At 51.6% G+C, this 20666-nt stretch overlaps 2 protein-coding genes across 4 annotated transcripts in view; one reads left to right on the top strand and one right to left on the bottom strand.

Annotated features, from left to right (window-relative positions):
- LOC137467515 (WD repeat-containing protein 7) overlaps positions 1-10037 on the bottom strand; it is a 43967-nt gene extending 33930 nt beyond the window's left edge. The window contains exons 1-8 of one of the 2 annotated variants that reach the window (XM_068178992.1): positions 9923-10037; positions 3998-4166; positions 3210-3316; positions 2446-2524; positions 2121-2295; positions 1407-1483; positions 539-658; positions 94-239 (exon numbers count right to left, since the gene is read on the bottom strand). In XM_068178992.1, the coding sequence (XP_068035093.1) occupies positions 94-239; positions 539-658; positions 1407-1483; positions 2121-2295; positions 2446-2524; positions 3210-3316; positions 3998-4153 (860 nt within the window). In that variant the 5' untranslated portion in view covers positions 4154-4166; positions 9923-10037. The remainder of the gene's footprint in view (positions 1-93; positions 240-538; positions 659-1406; positions 1484-2120; positions 2296-2445; positions 2525-3209; positions 3317-3997; positions 4167-9922) is intronic. The other variant, XM_068178993.1, reaches the window with a different exon arrangement.
- Positions 10038-10763: 726 nt separating this feature from the next.
- Positions 10764-19521, top strand: LOC137467516 (thioredoxin-like protein 1). Of its 2 annotated transcripts, none has more exons than XM_068178994.1 (8): positions 10764-10933; positions 12169-12265; positions 13425-13598; positions 13842-13964; positions 15173-15242; positions 16307-16479; positions 16868-16972; positions 19361-19521. In XM_068178994.1, the coding sequence occupies exons 1-8, from the start codon at positions 10836-10838 to the stop codon at positions 19388-19390; spliced, it is 870 nt and encodes a 289-aa protein (XP_068035095.1). In that variant the 5' UTR covers positions 10764-10835; the 3' UTR covers positions 19391-19521. The 2 variants fall into 2 exon arrangements, with proteins under 2 accessions (XP_068035095.1, XP_068035096.1); XM_068178995.1 differs by having other exon boundaries at positions 16868-16976; positions 19365-19455.
- The last annotated feature ends 1145 nt before the right edge of the window (positions 19522-20666 follow it).

Raw genomic sequence — 20666 nt, 5'->3', positions numbered from 1 at the left:
CACTAGACCAATATTTCAGTAGTCCTTTAATGAACTCAGTTCAACTCAAATTAATCAGAAATTAAGTAAAGGGAGTGTTTTCCTGTTGAGTACCTGGCTGGTAATTTATAGATGAAGCTTTGTCCATCCTCTGTCCATACAATCACTTTATCAGCTGCCACAAAGTCCCCGCCAGTCCAGGTCTGCTCATTTTCACTGGGCACCGAACACAAGAGGGAATAATCTCCAGCATCAAAGACCTGAGAGGAAACAGGAACAAATCTGCTGTTATTAACCAGTAATTACACATCAAAATGCCCAGGCAGCAGCTGATTTTGGGTTCAGTACCAGAGAATCACGGAACGGTTTGGGGTGTTAGAACCTTAAGGGTCATCTTGCTCCAAACCTGCACCACGGGCAGAGATTTGGATTAAATATCCAGAACCGCGTTAAATATACAGCAGAGGTACACTGAAGGGACTCGGAGCACCTCCATCTGGATGTTTCCACGCAGTTCCATGGAGGCTCCTGAGGGAGAAGCCCAGGGGCTGTGCCTTACCCTCCAGTACTTGGAGCACACGACGAGGAGCGAGCGCTGCGTGAAGGCGCAGAAGGCAATGCTCTGGCAGTTCTCGCAGTAGATGGGTTTGGACTCCTCCTCAAACACGGGCGCGGTGTCCTGAACCAAAGAGAACCAGCTCAACCAACTCCTCCCTGCTCCCACCGCACTCAGCACCGGGCCAGGCCCGCGGCAGACACTGGGGTGCTTCTGCAGGCGCCACGTGGCCGATTTCTGTGCAAAACCCACACCCTCGGAGCAGCTGTTATTCCCTGGCTCCTCCTGAGCAGATCTGCAGGAGCACGTGGTGTCCCCTCTGGGCACTGAAGCCTCCCAGCTTCCCAGCAGCACAGATTAGTGGTGCTGGCCTTGCAGCCAGGCAGGCAGCTGGAGTGAAGCAGATTCCACTCCCATGTCACTCCCTAAGAGAAGGTGATTTTTCCTTAGTTGATAAATGTATTTTACAAGAGGCTTTGGTGAGGAGCTGATTTACCGCAGGTCTGAGACCTGGGGCAAATCTCCTTTAAGACTTTTATTCATTAGTACCCAGGAAACGCCGAAAAACAGGGAGCTGGAGATAATCCCATATAATGAGTACTCCTAAAAACTGCGTGGCCTGCTCTGCAAAATATTAACCCAAATCACTACATGGCGCAAATAAAAAACAGATTTGGAAAAATTGGACATAATCCTACACTTCATTTGGAAATCAGCTCTCTGAGAAGTATTAGGAATTCTGGTGGCAACTCAAATCAGTAAAGGGAAATTCAGTAAAGCAAAGAGGAAAAAGACCTTCAGCAGCAGAATATCAGGAACAGAACCCTCCATCCCACCAGGAAATGCCACTAATCCAGCAGCCTGTGCCTACCTGCATCCGACTGACTTCCGAGGTGATGATCCAGACTTTCAGGATGCCAGTCACGGACACGGCCACGACAGTGTCCTCTGGGAAACACAAAATGAGCCTGAGGCACAAGGAGCTACTCACCTGTGCACATCTGAGCATAAATGAAAACCTGATCCAAGCATTCCTGGAGCATCTGCTTCCCAATGGAATGTTTATTGGTGAAGATGGAACAAGGAATAAATGAAAGGCATTAGCAGGAAACCCTTCACAGCAGAGCCCATTTCCAGTTCTTCCAGCAATTTATTTGTTGTGGGGATAGGAGCTGAGCATTCCCACCCCAGGATTTTGGGAATGCCCAGTTTACAACTGCTGCTGAGCCTTCACTCAAGAGAGAAGTCCTGCGGTCAGGATTTTCTCCTCAGTGTCCCCCAAGCCTCTCAGGAATTCCACACTCCACAACAGGAACACCCCAACACGACACTCGTCTGCCAGAAATTAAAGCCCACCAAATTAACACCAATGAGCAGAACCAACCCAGTCTGTGCTCAGGTGACGCTTCAGCCCGTGCCAGCTGATCCAGCTGCAGCAGGATTCCCAGGGAAGCTGTGGCTGCCCCTGGATCCCTGGCAGTGCCCGAGGCCAGGCTGGCCAGGGCTTGGAGCAGCCTGGGGCAGTGGAAGGGGTCCCTGGGTCGTACTGCACCAAACAGTTCTCCCTGCCACTAGAAATAATCACCTTGTGTCCGGTTGGACCGGATGATGGTCATGGAGCTGATCCAGTCAGGAGAGATCTTGGATATCAGAGAATAAAGAACCTCAAGGCTGGTTGCATCCACGACCAGAATTTCAGGATAATGCCCGTGGCACAGCAGCCTCCCTTCCCGCTGCGTGCCGACTGTGAACTGATAGAACTGCACAGATGGGAACAAACACCAGTCAGAATCCGGGTAGGACAGGGATTCCTTCCTTCTGGGAGCACACCTGGGGTGTGCTTCCCAGACGCATTCTGCTGCCTGCAGAGGACCCTTCCCCATAGCCCTGCCATCGCTCCCAGCGCTCACCTGGATGCCCGTGTGAGCACAGGCCAGCTTGGTGAACTCGATGCACCTCCCGTCGTTCACATCCCACAGGCACATCTCCCTGAAACACAGGGACACCACATGGAAAACAGGCCAGGCTTCCAAGCACTTCAAACCCTTCACACTGGGAGGAACCTCGCTTGAACCATTTATTAGGGATTAGGCCAATTGCATTTGGAGAAACTCAAAACCAACTGGACTTTGCAGTCCTCCTAAATCCACACAACCTCCTGCTCCCTATGAGGATAAATTACAGAACCCGCAGGAGTTCAAATGAGCAGCTATTACCCCCTTTACAGTACTTTTTCATTTAAAACTTCATATTCAAATTTAATCACAACAGAATCTGTGAGGTGCTTTCTACTTTCCGTCAGACAGATAAATTCCTGAGGAAAACATATTTTGGTTTTAAATCCAATGGGAGGAGATTACTTAGCCCTGAAATCAGCCCAAGGTGGAAATTCTAAATTGTGACACATTTTGACAAACCCCCAAATTCCTTAGCTTTTCTGGATAAAAAAATCTCTATCTATTTGGATATCAATTGCACAATAAATCCTTCCTGCTTCTACCACTTAACTCCTGCTCTATGATTAATTTAAAAAAAACAATCAAGAAATAAAATGTATTTGCTGAGGAATTTTTTCTTGGGGGTAAAAATCAAACCAAGTGTTGAATATATGGATAAACTGGGCACAAATTCCCATTACGGCAGTTCTGCACATAATAAACACTTAGAAACTCACCCACTCTCTGATGCACTCACTATATATTGCTTTTCACTGGAAGCTGAGGCCTTGGATAAACAAGTAACTGAGGCTGTATGACCAAAGAGCAGAGCTCTGGGATTGATCTGGGAGCAGGGAAAGAAAACAGGGAGTCAAAAGCACACAAATGACCAGAATACCCATATCCCAGCTGTCTACTTCATGTATTATATATCCATTAATATGTGCACACACGTTTAATTAGCACAGCAGTGCTATCATCTTGGAAGACTTTCTACTTCACACAGGAATGAGAATTTGGGGGGAAAAGCATTCCTCTCAATATTTACAAATCAGGAGCTGAATTTGGCTCAGTTCAATTTAAACTGAGTCTGGCCAAATGAAAGAGATTGTGCTGCACATTACAGAGTTTTCCCCAGTTGAGTTCCTGTATACCCATAAATAAGAGGAGACCTCAGAGCTCCTTCCAGTGCCAAAAGGGGCTCCAAGAGAGCTGGAGAGGGACTTGGGACAGGGAATGGAGTGCCAGGAAAAGGGGGAATGGCTTCCCACTGCCAGATGGGATACTGGGAAGGAACAACATAGTATGAAGCATCTCGACTAGAAAGCAACTGGTTTGGAGCAGCTGCAAGAAAGTGGAATGAGTTAAAAAAGCTTCCTACAGGAGCAGCAAGGAAGGCCAGGAGCCAGAACACCTCTCTGTAGCCCTTGGCAGCGCCATGGGAAGGGCGGAGCAGCCGCCCAAGCAGGGCGCGAGGGAGGACAGGCCGAGGGTGCAGCGGGAAGGTGAACGGCGCGTGCATCACCTGCAGGTCAGCAGCCAGGTCCCAGAGGCAGATCTGCCCGTCGTGGCAGCCGGTGACGATGACAGAGCCATCCACGAGCAGCAGGGAGGACACGCAGTGCGTGGGGGCGCGCCGGCCCCACAGCACGATGGGCAGCACCAGGCTGTTCGCGGCCATGGCCACCGAGCGCCTGCAATTCCAGCAGCGCAGCAACGTCAGACGCAGCCCGCGCTGCTCCCTTCCCTCGTGCTCCCGCCACCTTTTCCCTCACCTTTCTACCATCTTGTCCCCTTCTGTCTCTGCCACTTCGCTCCCTCGCGTTTCCCAAACTTTTCCCCTCATGTTTTTGCCATCTTTTCCCCTCAGGTTCCCCACTCTCTACCCCTCATGTTTCCCACCCTTTTCCCCTCATGTCTCCCACCCTTTTCCCCTCAGGTTTCCCACCCTTTTCCCCTCATGTTTTTGCCATCTTTTCCCCTTCATGTTTCCCACTCTTCCCCTCAGGTTTCCTGCTCTTTTTCCCTCATGTTTTTGCCACCTTTTCCCCTGATGTTTTCTTCTCTTTTCCCCTCATGTTTTTGCCATCTTTTCCCCTCATGTTTCCTGCCCTTTTCCCCTCATGTTTTTGTCATCTTTTCCCCTCATGTTTCCTTCTCTTTTCCCCTCATGTTTTTGCCATCTTTTCCCCTCATGTTTCCCACTCTTCCCCTCATGTTTTTCTCATCTTTCCCCCTCATGTTTCCTTCTTTTTTCCCCTCATGTTTTTGCCATCTTTTCCCCTCAGGTTTCCTGCCTTTTTTACTCATATTTTTGCCATCTTTTCCCCTCATGTTTTTGCCATCTTTTCCCCTCATGTTTTGCCACCTTTTCCCCCTCAGGTTTTTGCCATCTTTTCCCCCTCAGGTTTTTGCCATCTTTTCCCCTCAGGTTTCCCGCCCTTTTCCCCTCAGGTTTTCGCCACCTTTTCCCCTCATGTTTCCCACTCTTCCCCTCAGGTTTCCTGCTCTTTTTCCCTCATGTTTTTGCCACCTTTTCCCCTGATGTTTTCTTCTCTTTCCCCCTCATGTTTTTGTCATCTTTTCCCCCTCATGTTTCCCACTTTTCCCCTCATGTTTCCCACCCTTTTCCCCTCATGTTTCCTGCCCTTATCCCCTCATGTTTGTGCCATCTTTTCCCCTTCATGTTTCCCACTCTTCCCCTCAGGTTTCCTGCTCTTTTTCCCTCATGTTTTTGCCACCTTTTCCCCTGATGTTTTCTTCTCTTTCCCCCTCATGTTTTTGTCATCTTTTCCCCTCATGTTTCCCACTTTTCCCCTCATGTTTCCCACCCTTTTCCCCTCATGTTTCCCACCCTTTTCCCCTCATGTTTCCTGCCCTTGTCCCCTCATGTTTTTGCCATCTTTTCCCCTTCATGTTTCCCACTCTTCCCCTCAGGTTTCCTGCTCTTTTTCCCTCATGTTTTTGCCACCTTTTCCCCTGATGTTTTCTTCTCTTTCCCCCTCATGTTTTTCTCATCTTTTCCCCCTCATGTTTCCCACTTGTCCCCTCATGTTTTTGCCATCTTTTCCCCTCATGTTTCCTGCCCTTTTCCCCTCATGTTTCCTGCCCTCTTCCCCTCATGTTTTTGCCATCTTTTCCCCTCATGTTTTTGCCATCTTTTCCCCTCAAGCTTCCTGCCCTTGTCCCCCCATGTTTGTGCCACCTTTTCCTCTCGTGTTTCCTGCCTTTTCCCCCTCATGTTTCCACCATCTTGTCCCTTCCCGTCTCTGCCATTCTGTCCCCTCACGGTTCCCGCCACGTTCCCCTCACATTTGGGGGATCCCAGGACGCAGCAGATGGGGTGCAGCAGACGGACAGACGGACATGACCCCCCCCAGGTAGGAGCCAATGGTGCTGTTTATTTATATTATGGGGGTGGGGGGGAAGTCTGCAGTCTCCCAAAATCCAAAATATTATCCTTCAAACCAAGAGGGAGGGGAGTAAAAGGTGGGGGACAAAGAGCACATCCCTGTGCACACAAGGATTTTTGCCTAAATGCCTCTTTTTAGAGTAATTTTGAAGTTACATATGTTTTAAGCCCTGAGGCTGCAGCAGTTTTTATACCCCTGATGTTGTTATGCCCCTGCTACACAAACATTCATGCTGGAATACGGAATATCCTGCCTTAGGTGAAATCAACCTGGTATAATCCACTGATAAACTGGATCCTGGCCACTCTCCAGCAGGAAACAGGTCCAGCACTATCTTTACAGCAACATTTCGGATCTTCCGAACGTGTTGACAGAAAAAGCACAGTGGAATTTCAGTTGTCCCCAGGCCAAAACAGTCTCAATGACTGGGAATAGAAACTCAAGTCGTGGCAATAAAACCCACTTGAATTTGCACAAGATTTAAACCCCACAACAACCCTCTGTTTATGGTAGCAACATTCCCAGCTTGCTGAGCACTTCCATGCTTTTAGAACTGAGCTTTTCTTACCGGTGAAAAGGTCGTGTTAAATTAATAACCAAACACTCCTTGCGGATTATCTTGTGGAGGTTTATGCTCTGAACTCACCCCAGCTCAAACCAGAGCTCTGATTTAGAGGAGCATGAACACACCAAAACAGGCAGGATTCGTGGAAGAACAATTTTAAAATATGTGTGTTTTTGTGGGGTTTTTAATAGTTATATACACATTCTTCTACCTTGAGTTTTCACTGGTCTGTAAACCTGTTTCATAGCACTTCAAAGGGAATAAATCTGAATTATGACAGAAAAATAAAGGTCACTCCAACCTGGACACTTCCAGGGATGGGGTATCCACAGCTTCCCTGCACAAGCTGTGCCAGCACCCCAGTCATTCCAATAGAAATCCCTGTCATTTCTTATCCGGGGGAAAACCACAGGAACTGTTACTCCATTTGATGAGTGCTGCCACCCTCTGCGGCCACGGAACTGGAACACGACTGTGTCCCTGGAAAAAAGGGGGAAGGGAGGGAGCAAGGGCAGGGTAATGAATGGCTAAGGATTACACATGGCTCGCGGGAGGCTCCCGACAAGTCAGGGATCAGTTGTGGGGTTTCCACAAAATCCACATCACAAAATCACTAACATCACATCAAATGACCCTTCCCAGCGAAGCAGCTCATTTCTGGCAGCCCACTGGCCCATCTTCATTAACAGCTATTTAATTAAGAGCTCGAATGTAATGATCAGGATCAATAGGGACCAAAAATCCAGTCTTTCTCCACACTGCAAACCACACCTGGCCCTGCAGAGTTAATTGTTATGCAATGCTGGATCAATTGCTCTGTCTGGACCATCACAACACAGAAAGAGAAATTCATTCAGCATTTTAAACAACAGGGTGACAAACAAAGGGCTACAATTAAACCAGGCTTGATTTGCAGGGAAATCATCATAAAAATGGGATAAAAGCAGGAATAAAGTGTCCAGATGCAATAGAACAAAATGTAAATATCAACAACTAGAACAAAAACACTCTCAGCAAACACAAATACCTACTCAATTTCTGTGAGGAAACAAACCAAAAATGACTAAACCAGAGCTGAAAAGCACCTGTGAGCAACACAAAAATCCCTTCCCACTCCTCTGCTGCCCTACTGCTCCCAGTTCAGGGAACAAGTCACAGCGTTCCCGTGTCACCTGGCTGTCAAAAGCAGCTGCATTTTTTAATAAACACAGGAAGTCCCCTACGGGGGCACAGAACTGCTGCTTGAGATCCCGCATTTCACAACTCTGCATTTAAAGCTACTCCTGGACACTTCCAAACCCACGCCACTCTGAATAAAGGGGATTTTCAAAAGGAACACACGGGAGGATATCACAACATACAAGAGCATTAGCACACAACTAACCTAAGAGATTCCAGACTTTCCATGCAGAAAACACATTACCACCCCCCTGACAGTCCCATTTCAAACACAAGTTCTCAGAATATTTCATAGCAAGGCTCTGGGAGAGAGAGGAAAAAGAAAAACTACCTCTTTCCTTCTAGTTTGTGACCATGGCAGCGCAAGGCCTTCATAAAAAACTTCTTTTTCAGGAAAAACCACATTTTCATTCCCCAGGAATTTGGATTCCAGAGCTCAGCCCCAGCAAACACCAAGTGCGGCCCTGCCAGCACCAAAATCCCTTTTTGTCCGAAAACAATCAATAATTCCATTTTTTGCCATCAGTGATGACAAAGTACAGGAGCAAATCGACACTGTCCCGGTGCCAAACGGGCCCAAAAGCAGGCAGGGAATCACTGCCACCAAGTGCCACCTGGCAGCCACTCAGAACTGCCCCAAACCCCCCGTTTCCTGCAGAAAAGGGAACTTGGAAACAGGAAATGGAGATGCCACAAGGACAGCTCTTCCTGTACTCCATGGGGTACGTCTGTCTCGATCCACAAGAGCCAAACCCCTGGTTTTCCTCCCAAAACACAACAAAGCAGACTGTTCTGTTACTCCCTGTACACAGGGATACTCACACGTAGCTATCTCAGCATCCTTGGGTTTATTTAGTGCCTTCCCTTGAGATTTTCTAACCTAAAACCTTGCAAATGATAATAAATAAATAACTCGGAAATCATTCTAATCTTAGACAGGCGGGGAGCACACGTAACAATAAATAGAACAAATGCAGGGGTGTGGAAAAAACACCCTCCCAAAACCAGGACTGTTAAAGTATTCCAACAGAAAGCAACTATTTAAATTAGGAAATGAACAAAAAAGAGAATGTTAAATAACGTGTTAACCTGACAGAATAATCCAGTGACTGTCTGAACTGCTCTGCTTGAAGGTGGGACTTAGGCACACTGAATAATCCCGGATCAATTCCTATTTCAGTAAAGCCACTAAACTGATTTTTCAAGCACAAGGAATTAAATTCTGAACCCAAGACTCAACTAAACCCCTTTTCAAGCTGTCTACCCAGACATCCACCCCGTGGATGCTTACAGCCAGAAAAGGCCCCAAAGAGAGCAAATCCCTGGGAGGAAGGGGTGAAACCAAAGCGAGCCCACCTCGGTTCCACCAGAGCAACTCTCCCCAGACACTTGTGACGGAATTCATCTCAGCATGTGTGTGCACACTCCAATTACCGCCCCAAAATACTAATAAATAGCACCAGGTAGTGTTAAATAGCTCCGCAGAGCCACGAGTGGGCTATTGCTGCACTTTAGAAAGATCTAACGATTTTCAATTGAATGGCAGACTGGACTTCCTAGTTGTTATTTAGGGATGGAGAAAAGGGACCACTGAGGGAGGGAGAGAGGGAGAAGACAACGAGAACACCTTCCCTGGGAATGCAGGAGGCTCCAAACCTAGACAGAGAACACAACACTAATGTGGGACACGAGACCGGCGTTAATGGACACCTTTGGAAGCCACTTGCAGGTTTTCCTGGTGCTTCCTTTGATGGCGCACTGAACCCACAGCAATTTTTCCTGTTTCGAGCTGCCACAAAGGACAGTTATCCAAAGCAGCTGGAGCACTCCAAATCCCATCCCTGGGTGCCAAGAGCACCGCGGCTGGCACGGGGAAGGGAAATAAAACCGGGGAAGGCCGCGAGCTAGCAGGAAAGCGGCATTTAAAAGGCATTTAAGCCCCCAGGAGGATCAATTCCTGTGAGGAGCCTCCCCTTAGGTAAGGCTCCGTTAGCAGCGATGGAAAGCTCCATCCATTAATAACCTGGCGCTGCCTTTGCGGTGACGGAGTTCCAAAGCCAGTCCCGCCCGTCACCAGCGCGGGCCGCTCCCGGTGTCCCGCGATACCGGGGCTCCTTGGGCTCCGGCCCAGCCGAGTCTCGGGTCCCGGAATGCCCGGGTCCCTGCGCTCCCGGTGCCGCAGCCTCCTCAGCGCTCCCGGCGCGGATGCTGCGGGGCCTGCGGAGAGCCGCGGGCTCGCCCTACCCCTCCCGCTGGGAGCGAGCCGTCCTCCCGCCCCGGTCCCCGGTCGCACCTGTCCGGTGCCGGTGCCGGTGCCGGTGCCGGTGCCTGTCCCGGCCCTCACGTGTCCCGGGCGCCGCGGCCCCGCCGCGCTCGGTGCGGCAGCGGCCGGATGACACCGCGTCCCGCGACACTGGCGCAAAGCTCCGGCCGGCGCGCTTGACGGCAGGGGCCGCCGCCGTGGAAACTGCGGGGTGCCGCTGAGGGCGCGTCAGGAGCCGGTGATTACTTGCTTACTTAATTAATAATTAATTAGCGATTACTGCAAGGCTTTTGAATTACAGCAGGCGGGAGCAGGATGCTGGGGATATTCCTGGTGTTTGGTCGGAAAAGCGGGAATGTGAGACCTCTTGAAGCGACACTATTTTGTGTTATAAAGTACGTTGGGAAGTTGTCAGGAATGACGCTGCAAATGCAGTCAGAGAAAGTCATGGGTTTAATTTTGGTTGTACTTTGTAATTGTTACAAGCGCTCATCTTTTATTTTCCCCCTTTTGGCGTCACCGAAAAACGAGTTAATGACGAAACTGGTACTAAGTTTTTATGTTAAACTTTGAGGGCGCGTCTCCCCTCACAGCATCCCTGCGCTTACCCGTTCCCAAGATGGCCGCCGGGGGGCGTCGCGCCCTCACGGCCTGCCCGTTCCCAAGATGGCCGCCGGGGGGCGTCGCGCCCTCACGGCCTGCCCGTTCCCAAGATGGCCGCCGGGGGGCGTCGCGCCCTCACGCGCTGCCCGTTCCCAAGATGGCCGCCGGGGGGCGTCGCCGCCTCACGCGCTGCCCGTTGCCAAGATGGCGGCGGCGGCCGGGCGAGAGCGGAGCGGAGCGGGGCGGCCGCGCCTGCGCCCGTCCCAGCGGTGCATGCCGGGCGTCCTGCCCGCCGTGACGCTGCACATCGCACCCGGCACCGCCACCGGGGCCCGCGGCCATGGCGGGCGTGAAGGTGATCGCCAACGACACCGAGTTCCAGCCCGAGCTGAGCGCCGCCGGCTCCCGCCTGGCCGTGGTGAAGTTCACCATGAGGGGGTGAGTGAGGGCGGGATGCGGCTCCTGCGCGCCCGTCCCGCCTCAGGCTCCCGGGAAGGGCTCCGGCGTTCCCGTGTTTTTATTCGCGGTTCCCCGGCGCGGTTTGCAGCGTGAGGGGCGCTCCGTAACGCGTCAGTGCAGTCTCAGCATCGGCGCCTTTAGAAGTTATGGGATTTTTAACACCGTGTTCCCAGGTCCTGGAATAAATTCCCGTTTTTCCCGCCGAACCCACCGCCCGCGGACCCGCCAGCCCTCAGGCGCTCTGAGGGAGCAGGGGCTGCGCTGGTTTAAAGCCCTCTTATAGGGCAGGAAACCGATGGAAACAAGGCACGAACAACACTAAAAACACCTAAAAACTTGGAAAAACATCTTTTGCCCTATGAAACTGGGCTGGATCCGTATCCCGTTTGCGCAGGATAAGTGGATTATCCCTTTTCCCTCCTCAGCAGGGAGGTGCAGCTGTGGCGACATCGGGATGAATTTGTCACCAAATAAACCTAAACATCTGAATCATTCCCGTTAATCTGTGAAATTAGGGAGAATAGTGATAATCCCGGGGGGTTGGGGGTTCATAGGGCACCTCATTATTTTTCGGCTGCTCCCTCTTAGCTGTGGGGGCTTTTTTGCCAATTTTCTACGTCGGGGTCTTTTGATCCACTTTTCCTTTCTCTTTCTCAGTGAGAAACTCCCTTTACGGGAATTGGTGCAGCTGAGCACTTCCTACACCTTTGCTGACGCAGAATAAGTAAAAAATACACATTTTCATCCAAGGCAATGCCATTAAATCAAAAGAAACCAACTCTGTCCTCCCAGGGCCAAATAAATATGGGAATAGCTGGTTACAGGTGTAAATGAGATTTATTGTGGGAAAAATTTCATGGTCCCTGAAGCTTGGATACAGGTTGACCATTAAATATTTAAGTTATGCGTAAGTATAATTTTTTCCCGTGAGGTAGCATGGACTAATGTTACGCGATTTTTGTTAGTAGTGTTTTTTTTCTGATTTCGCCCTCGTTGGTCACACTTCGTTGAGCAGGACTGTGGTAAAAGTGCTGCAAATAAAGACACTAAATTGCAGATTCCCAGATGTCATCTTGCATTGTATCACCAGCTGGCAGGCAGGTAGAGAGGCTGTTTTTACAGCAGGAAGAGAGGAACTCTCTGGTTCCATTTGGGGCAAGCACTGAAAAAGAAAACAAAAGTGGAACTGAGTGGAAGTGTCGCTTTTCCCACAGGTGCGGCCCTTGCCTGCGGATCGCGCCCGCCTTCAACGCCCTGAGTAACAAATACCCGCAGGCAACGTTCCTGGAGGTGGACGTGCACCAGTGCCAGGTGTGGGCTCCAGGGCCCTCCTGCTGCTGGGAGGGAGAGCAGGGAATGGGAGCTGGGAGAGGCTCCAGCGGTGTCCTGTGCAGGGTGGGCAGGGAGAGCAGGGAATGGGAGCTGGGAGAGGCTCCAGCGGTGTCCTGTGCAGGGTGGGCAGGGAGAGCAGGGAATGGGAGCTGGGAGAGGCTCCAGCGGTGTCCTGTGCAGGGTGGGCAGGGAGAGCAGGGAATGGGAGCTGGGAGAGGCTCCAGCGGTGTCCTGTGCAGGGTGGGCAGGGAGAGCAGGGAATGGGAGCTGGGAGAGGCTCCAGCGGTGTCCTGTCCAGGGTGGGCAGGGAGAGCAGGGAATGGGAGCTGGGAGAGGCTCCAGCGGTGTCCTGTCCAGGGTGGGCAGGGAGAGCAGGGAATGGGAGCTGGGAGAGGCTCCAGCGGTGTCCTGTGCAGGGTGGGCAGGGAGAGCAGGGAATGGGAGCTGGGAGAGGCTCCAGCGGTGTCCTGTGCAGGGTGGGCAGGGAGAGCAGGGAATGGGAGCTGGGAGAGGCTCCAGCGGTGTCCTGTCCAGGGTGGGCAGGGAGAGCAGGGAATGGGAGCTGGGAGAGGCTCCAGCGGTGTCCTGTGCAGGGTGGGCAGGGAGAGCAGGGAATGGGAGCTGGGAGAGGCTCCAGCGGTGTCCTGTCCAGGGTGGGCAGGGAGAGCAGGGAATGGGAGCTGGGAGAGGCTCCAGCGGTGTCCTGTCCAGGGTGGGCAGGGAGAGCAGGGAATGGGAGCTGGGAGAGGCTCCAGCGGTGTCCTGTCCAGGGTGGGCAGGGAGAGCAGGGAATGGGAGCTGGGAGGGAAGGGCTCCAGCGGTGTCCGCGCCTCTCGCTGTGCCTGTTGCGGCGCAGGAGCTGTGCCAGTGACTCTCCCAAGCTGGGAGAACAAGTCCCTCCTTGGAGGAACTGTGCCTGCAGTGCCCGCCGTGCTGCCCTTCCCGTGAGCGGTGTAACAGCGCAGTAATTCGCTGGTTCTCAGCCCCTGCTAAAGTCATGCTTTAGCCGTTGGACACAGCACCAGTGGGCGGCAGAGGCAAAAACCAATCAGTGGATTTACTGGTGGCACCAGCTGGCTGCCAGCGGTGCCGCGGGACTGACCTACAGCACTGAATGGGGACTGATGTCTGCTCCCAGGGCACGGCTGCCACCAACAACATCTCGGCAACGCCCACCTTCCTGTTCTTCCGGAACAAGGTGCGGATCGACCAGTACCAGGGAGCAGATGCCGTGGGCCTGGAAGACAAAATCAAACAGCACCTGGAGAATGATCCCGGCAACAGCGAAGACACAGACATCCCCAAAGGATATGTGAGTATCTCCCCAGAGCTTTACTGGAGTGCTTGAGCAGCTCGGGTGTTAAAAAACCCCCCTTTTCAAATGTCCTTGAAGTCAAAGAACTGCTTTTCAGGCAAAGCTGCCCAAGAAAATCATTTGTCTGGGCTTTTTTTCCCACTGTTTTTAAGAATAAAGGATCTTCCTAGTCATGGAAATGAATTTTGTGTCCCATGCCGTGCTGTCCCAGCTGTGAGCAGCTGTGCTCTCTGTCCCCAGATGGATCTGCTGCCCTTCATCAACAAGGCTGGCTGCGAGTGCCTCAACGAGAGCGACGAGCACGGCTTCGAGAACTGTCTGCGCAAGGACTCCTCCTACCTGGAGTCCGACTGCGACGAGCAGGTGTGCTGCCACAGCTCCAGGGATTGCTGCATTCCCGGGGCTATTCTCCTGCAGGGGGCTGTGCTGCCGCAGCTCCAGGGATTGCTGCATTCCCGGGGATGTTCTCCTGCAGGGAGCTGTGCTGCCGCAGCTCCAGGGATTGCTGCATTCCCGGGGATGTTCTCCTGCAGGGGGCTGTGCTGCCGCAGCTCCAGGGATTGCTGCATTCCCGGGGATGTTCTCCTGCAGGGGGCTGTGCTGCCACAGCTCCAGGGATTGCTGCATTCCCGGGGATGTTCTGCAGGGGGCTGTGCTGCCGCAGCTCCAGGGATTGCTGCATTCCCGGGGATGTTCTCCTGCAGGGAGCTGTGCTGCCGCAGCTCCAGGGATTGCTGCATTCCCGGGGATGTTCTCCTGCAGGGGGCTGTGCTGCCGCAGCTCCAGGGATTGCTGCATTCCCGGGGCTATTCTCCTGCAGGGGGCTGTGCTGCCACAGCTCCAGGGATTGCTGCATTCCCGGGGATGTTCTCCTGCAGGGGGCTGTGCTGCCGCAGCTCCAGGGATTGCTGCATTCCTGGGGATGTTCTGCAGGGAGCTGTGCTGCCGCAGCTCCAGGGATTGCTGCATTCCTGGGGATGTTCTCCTGCAGGGGGCTGTGCTGCCGCAGCTCCAGGGATTGCTGCATTCCTGGGGATGTTCTGCAGGGAGCTGTGCTGCCGCAGCTCCAGGGATTGCTGCATTCCCGGGGATGTTCTCCTGCAGGGAGCTGTGCTGCCGCAGCTCCAGGGATTGCTGCATTCCCGGGGATGTTCTCCTGCAGGGGGCTGTGCTGCCGCAGCTCCAGGGATTGCTGCATTCCTGGGGATGTTCTCCTGCAGGGGGCTGTGCTGCCGCAGCTCCAGGGATTGCTGCATTCCCGGGGATGTTCTGCAGGGGGCTGTGCTGCCGCAGCTCCAGGGATTGCTGCATTCCTGGGGATGTTCTCCTGCAGGAGGGCTCTGCCGGGGCTGGGAGCATGGAGGAAAGCCGGGTACAGGGCTGGGCGTGCCAGTGCTTTCCCCACTGAGCACGGCCAGGCTCAGGAGCGTGCGCGGGGAAGTGAAGGGCCAGAACGTGTGGGATAGGGGAAGTGAGCGCAGCATTTTGTTCCAGAGCTCCCCTGCCCCGCTGTGCTGCGCTTGGTTTCGCGTGAGGACACAGTGAATAACTGTGCTTTCTCTCCTCCACAGCTGCTCATCACCGTCGCTTTTAGTCAGCCTGTCAAGCTTTACTCTATGAAACTTCAGGGGCCAGACAATGGTGAGTGCTGCAGGTGGAAATATTTATTACTGATTGATGGGCAAAGACTACAGTTTGATACACAAATCAGAGTATTTCTTACAGATTGATACACCAAGTATTTCTTATAGACTGATACACACATAGCAGTATTTATTATAGATTGATAGACACGTGGAAATATTTGTTACAGATTGATACACACACAGAAGTATTTGTTATAGATTGATACACACACAGAAGTATTTATTAGAGATTGATACACACGTAGAAATATTTATTATGGATTGATGCAGACATAGAAGTATTTATTATAGATTGATACATAAATTATTTATTGTAGTTTTATACACAAATAGTATTTATAGTAATTTGATATACAAATAGAAATATTTACTATAGGTTGATACACAAATAAAGTATTTACTGTAGTTTGGTAGACAAAGGAAGTGTTTCCTGTAGTTTGATACACAAGGAAAGTGTTTCCTGTGGTTTGATACACAAGAAGAAATGTTTCCTGTAGTTTCATACAGGAGTAGAAATGTTTCCTGTAGTTTGATACACAAGGAAAGCGTTTGCTGTAGTTTGATACACAAATAGAAATGTTTCCTGTAGTTTGATACACAAGGAAAGTGTTTCCTGTGGTTTGATACACAAGCAGAAATGTTTCCTGTAGTTTGATACTCAAGCAGAAATGTTTCCTGCAGTTTGATACACAAGTAGAAATGTTTCTTGTGGTTTGATACACAAAGTGTTTCCTGTGGTTTGATACACAAGCAGAAATGTTTCCTGTAGTTTGATGCACAAGGAAAGCGTTTCCTGCAGTTTGACGCACAAGCAGAAATGTTTCCTGTAGTTTGATGCACAAGGAAAGCGTTTCCTGTCGTTGGATGCACAAGTCGAAGTGTTTCTGGTTTGGTAGCCTGCAGAGGCACACCTGGATGGAGGCGCAGGCCGAGGGGAGGTTCACTGGAAGAGGCCCCATGCCTTTTCCCGTTGTCCAGCTTACATTGCGCAGTGGTGCGCCGTTTCCTGCATTCCCTGCGGCGTGTCCCTCACACGGTTCTCCCTCTCTGTCGTGCCAGGGCAAGGGCCCAAGTACATCAAGATCTTCATCAACCTGCCGCGCTCCATGGACTTCGAGGAGGCGGAGCGCAGCGAGCCCACGCAGGCCCTGGAGCTGGGCCCGGAGGACATCAGGGAGGACGGCATCGTCCAGCTGCGCTACGTGAAATTCCAGAATGTCAACAGTGTCACTGTGAGTCCCTTGTCGCTGCGGAGCACGGGGCATCGCGCAGCCACAGCAGCCCCGAGCCTCGGGCGGGGGCCTGCCCGGGAGCTCCGCAGACGTCAGCGCGCCGATGGGAGCTCACTTTCTAGTCACATCCCAGCGAAGCTGTCACTTCTTAGCTCCTGCGTTGGCTGGGTGTGGGAAGCGGGAGCTGGGGAAAAATCCCACCTGGGGGGCTTTAACAAGCTGCCAGGAAAGCAGCAGAGAAATAATGATTGACATGAAGAGGACAGAGACCTTTGTAATGGGGAAAAAGCTTTCATTTGGTCACTTCACACATCTGGAGCAGCTGATGCTGTAGGTATTAATGCAGGGATGAAATTAAAGTCCTCCTTTTGGCTTTCTCCCTCTGCAGTTGTTCGTCCAGTCCAATCATGGTGGCGAGGAGACGACAAGAATCACGTACTTCACGTTCATTGGCACTCCAGTGCAGGCCACCAACATGAACGACTTCAAACGAGTGAGTCCCTTGCTAACGCCCCTGGGGAGCAGCCCGAGCCTGCTGCGCGCCGGGCTGAGGGAGCACGCCCCTGGGGGGACACAGTTCCACACTCAGGGCACCTGGCGGGGATGTGTACCTTTGGCATGGGTTTTTCTGAGCTTTCCGCAGGGTTTTAATCGTCGGCTTGGTCAAAAGCAAGGGTAAGAACTGAAAACACGAGGGGCTGGCAACTTATACACACCAAAGGCCACATTTTTTTAATAGCTGTGAGATCTACACCTTGATTTTGGGACTCTCTCTTTTGGCAACTTCATTGTAAAAAGTCTTATTTTAAAATAAACCGCTTCAGTATTTATGGTACAAATACCCTCTAATTTCAGAAGATTAAAAGCACTAACACCAATATGGCACCTACTTAATTTTTAGCAGCAAAACTTGATCTTAACTAAACTTAAAACTTAATTTCTCTGCTGCTAATAAGTTAATAAAGGAGTTTAACAGCTTTTGCTGCCCTTCCCTGCCACTCAGGACCATGAAAATTCATTCTGCTGTTCTAAAATACAGATTTTGGAGCTCCCTCATTCTCCCCGGAGTAGAAACATGTGAATTGATGCTTGATCTTTTTTCTTTGGGTTCCTGTGGCTTTTTAAGCTGCATGAGAAGGAGTCTGGACCCAGCAGCCAGGGCTTGGGGGTGGGAAGGAGCAGCTCAGCAATCCTGGAGCAGCAGTGCATTGGGAGCTGCTGTCCTGCCTCAGTCGCACCCTCACGGACAGTCTGTGTAATGATGATATTCCTATTTTCCGTCCTGAACGCGGAGCTGAGCAGAAGGGAAGTGTTCGCGCTGCTGGGAAGGGGACACCAGGGGAAAGCTGTTGCCTGTGTCCTCAGAGAGCAGTGGCAAGAGCCAGAGAGGAGCACTGCCTGGCAGAGGGACACTTGTGTCCCCCTGGAATAAAGAAATCCCTGCTCTCTCCTCACACCTGCTCGCTTGCAGCGCGCTTTGGACACGCTTTGCTGCTGCTTTGGTTCTGGTAACCCTCCTTTTGTTCGTGTTCCAGCTTCGCTCCCCATTCCCAAAGAGCCAAGCAGGCAGAAGAAATTGAAAAGAATAACGGCACTGGTGTGGCCTCACTCTCCTCCCCGTGCTCAGCTCCCACCCCTCCCAAATCCCGCAGCATCGCACCTCCTGACTCATCAGCTCAGCTTTCCCCTCCTCTCCCTGCCCCAGATCCTGCCTTCAGCACTTTGCTTTCCAAATGCTGTCGCGTTTCTCTGCTGCCCTCGCCCCTGTCAGGTGCACCCAGCATCCTGTGTCAGGCCAGGCCGCTTGCGTCCTGTGGAGCTGTGGGAGCAGCTCTGCCAAGGCTTTGCAGTGTCCTGCTGGAAGGGAGGGACACGGGGGTAAGGAGGGGTTCCCTGGGGAGCGTGGCACGGCGTGCGCGTGAGCTGGGATGCTGGAATGCTGGAATGCCCACACCCACCCACGTCCATGTACTGGCTTTTCAGATCATACACATGGGCCGCTTGTCCCTGTCTGCCTCCGACTGGTACAGAACCTTTCTGTTGGTGTTCCATATTGCTCACACCTAATCCTTAATCCTTGGGCTCTGCTTTTCCTTCTTTTCCTCACTTCTGTGCCTGATGCGTGTGAGCTGGTGTGGAACCAGAGCAATTCACAGCAACGCCAAAGTTAACTCTGGCAAAGGCCTCACAAGCTTTTCCTAGCAGCTCCTGTGCCCGGGGGAGCACTCAGCTGGACAGGGGGAATTCCTCCCTGCCCCAGCCTGCCAGGAATGACCCCGGGAAGGAGCACAGAGGGCTTCCGGCAGCTCCGGAGTTCATTCAGCCAGGAATGACCCCGGGAAGGAGCACAGAGGGCTTCCGCAGCTCCGGAGTTCAGGCCTGGCAGGGCTGGGGCTTTGCTCTCTACCAGCTGGAAATCCAGGGATTTCTGGGGGATTTCCGTAGCTTCTCCACTTTCTTAGCAGCTGTATGGTGAGGTCTCATTTTCCCATTCTTTTCCAAAAGAAAAAAAGAACAAAAGGAATTTAGAGGAAAAGAATAGGGGAAATTTGTGGGGGGGAAATGGGAATATCTGGGTGAAAAAAGGGGATTTTTTTGGGAGGGAAAATGTGAGTTTTGGGGAGAAAAGTGAATTTTGGGGAGGAGAAAAAGGAGTTTAGTGGGGAGGAATGTTTCTGGCAGCTGAGTTGCTCCTGGAGCGTGCCGGGTGTGGGGCTGGCCTGAGCTGAAGCTGTGCTGCTGTTCCCGCAGGCCCGGCTGTGCGCGCTGCCCTGAGCCCGGCCGGGCCTTTCCCCGCCCGGAGCCCGCGGTGCCCCGGGTCTGTCCCGGGGCTCCGGCCGGCGCGGCCCCGCCGCTTCACCGCTGCTCTTTCCTCTTGCAGGTAGTGGGCAAGAAGGGAGAGAGCCACTAGAGCAGAGGCGCCGCGAGGCCCGTCCCGCTCCGGGTCCCACGTTCTCTCCATTCCCGGATGATTGCCTGGCCAGGGCCGGGCACTGTCCCTTGGATTTGCTGCCATTCCCAATAAACCATTGCTTTCCGCTGGAGCGTGGTCCTGGTCTCCTCCTCCTGCTGCTCCTGCTGGATTTGTAAATAAAACTCCTGACTTTTGCCAAGCTGGATTTTATTATTGCAGGAATCGAGGCTCGTGTGTTCCGCTGAGCGCGCCAGCCCCGCTGAGAGTTTCAGATGTCCAGTGCAAGTAAGGTTGGAGTTCCTTTGCTCTTAATCCCACAAACACAGCCAGGATTTCAGCTGATAATCCACAGACACAGCCAGGATTTCAGTGTTAATGCACAGACACAACCAGGATTTTATGATAATCCACAAACACAACCAGGATTTTATCTGATAATGCACAGACACAACCAGGATTTTATCTGATAATCCACAGACACAGCCAGGATTTTATGATAATCCACAAACACAACCAGGATTTTATCTGATAATGCACAGACACAACCAGGATTTTATCTGATAATCCACAGACACAGCCAGGATTTCAGTGTTAATGCACAGACACAGCCAGGATTTTATGATAATCCATAAGCACAGCCAGGATTTTATCTGATAATCCATAAACACAGCCAGGATTTTATCTGATAATCCATAAACACAGCCAGGATTTTAGCTGATAATCCACAGACACAGCCAGGATTTCAGTGTTAATGCACAGACACAGCCAGGATTTCAGTGTTAATGCACAGACACAGCCAGGATTTTATGATAATCCATAAGCACAGCCAGGATTTTATCTGATAATCCACAGACACAGCCAGGATTTCAGCTGATAATGCACAGACACAGCCAGGATTTTATCTGATAATGCACAGACACAGCCAGGATTTTATGATAATCCATAAACACAACCAGGATTTCAGCTGATAATCCACAGACACAGCCAGGATTTCAGTGTTAATGCACAGACACAGCCAGGATTTCAGCTGATAATGCACAGACACAACCAGGATTTTATGATAATCCATAAGCACAGCCAGGATTTCAGCTGATAATCCACAGACACAGCCAGGATTTTATCTGATAATCCACAAACACAGCCAGGATTTTATGATAATGCACAGACACAGCCAGGATTTCATCTGTTAATGCACAGACACAGCCAGGATTTCATCTGTTAATGCACAGACACAGCCAGGATTAGTTAACTGATAATTAACGCTAATTATTTA

Source organism: Anomalospiza imberbis, unplaced genomic scaffold (genome assembly GCF_031753505.1).
Source record: "Anomalospiza imberbis isolate Cuckoo-Finch-1a 21T00152 unplaced genomic scaffold, ASM3175350v1 scaffold_66, whole genome shotgun sequence".
Taxonomy (NCBI): domain Eukaryota; kingdom Metazoa; phylum Chordata; class Aves; order Passeriformes; family Viduidae; genus Anomalospiza; species Anomalospiza imberbis.
This window is presented reverse-complemented; position numbering and strand designations above follow the sequence as displayed.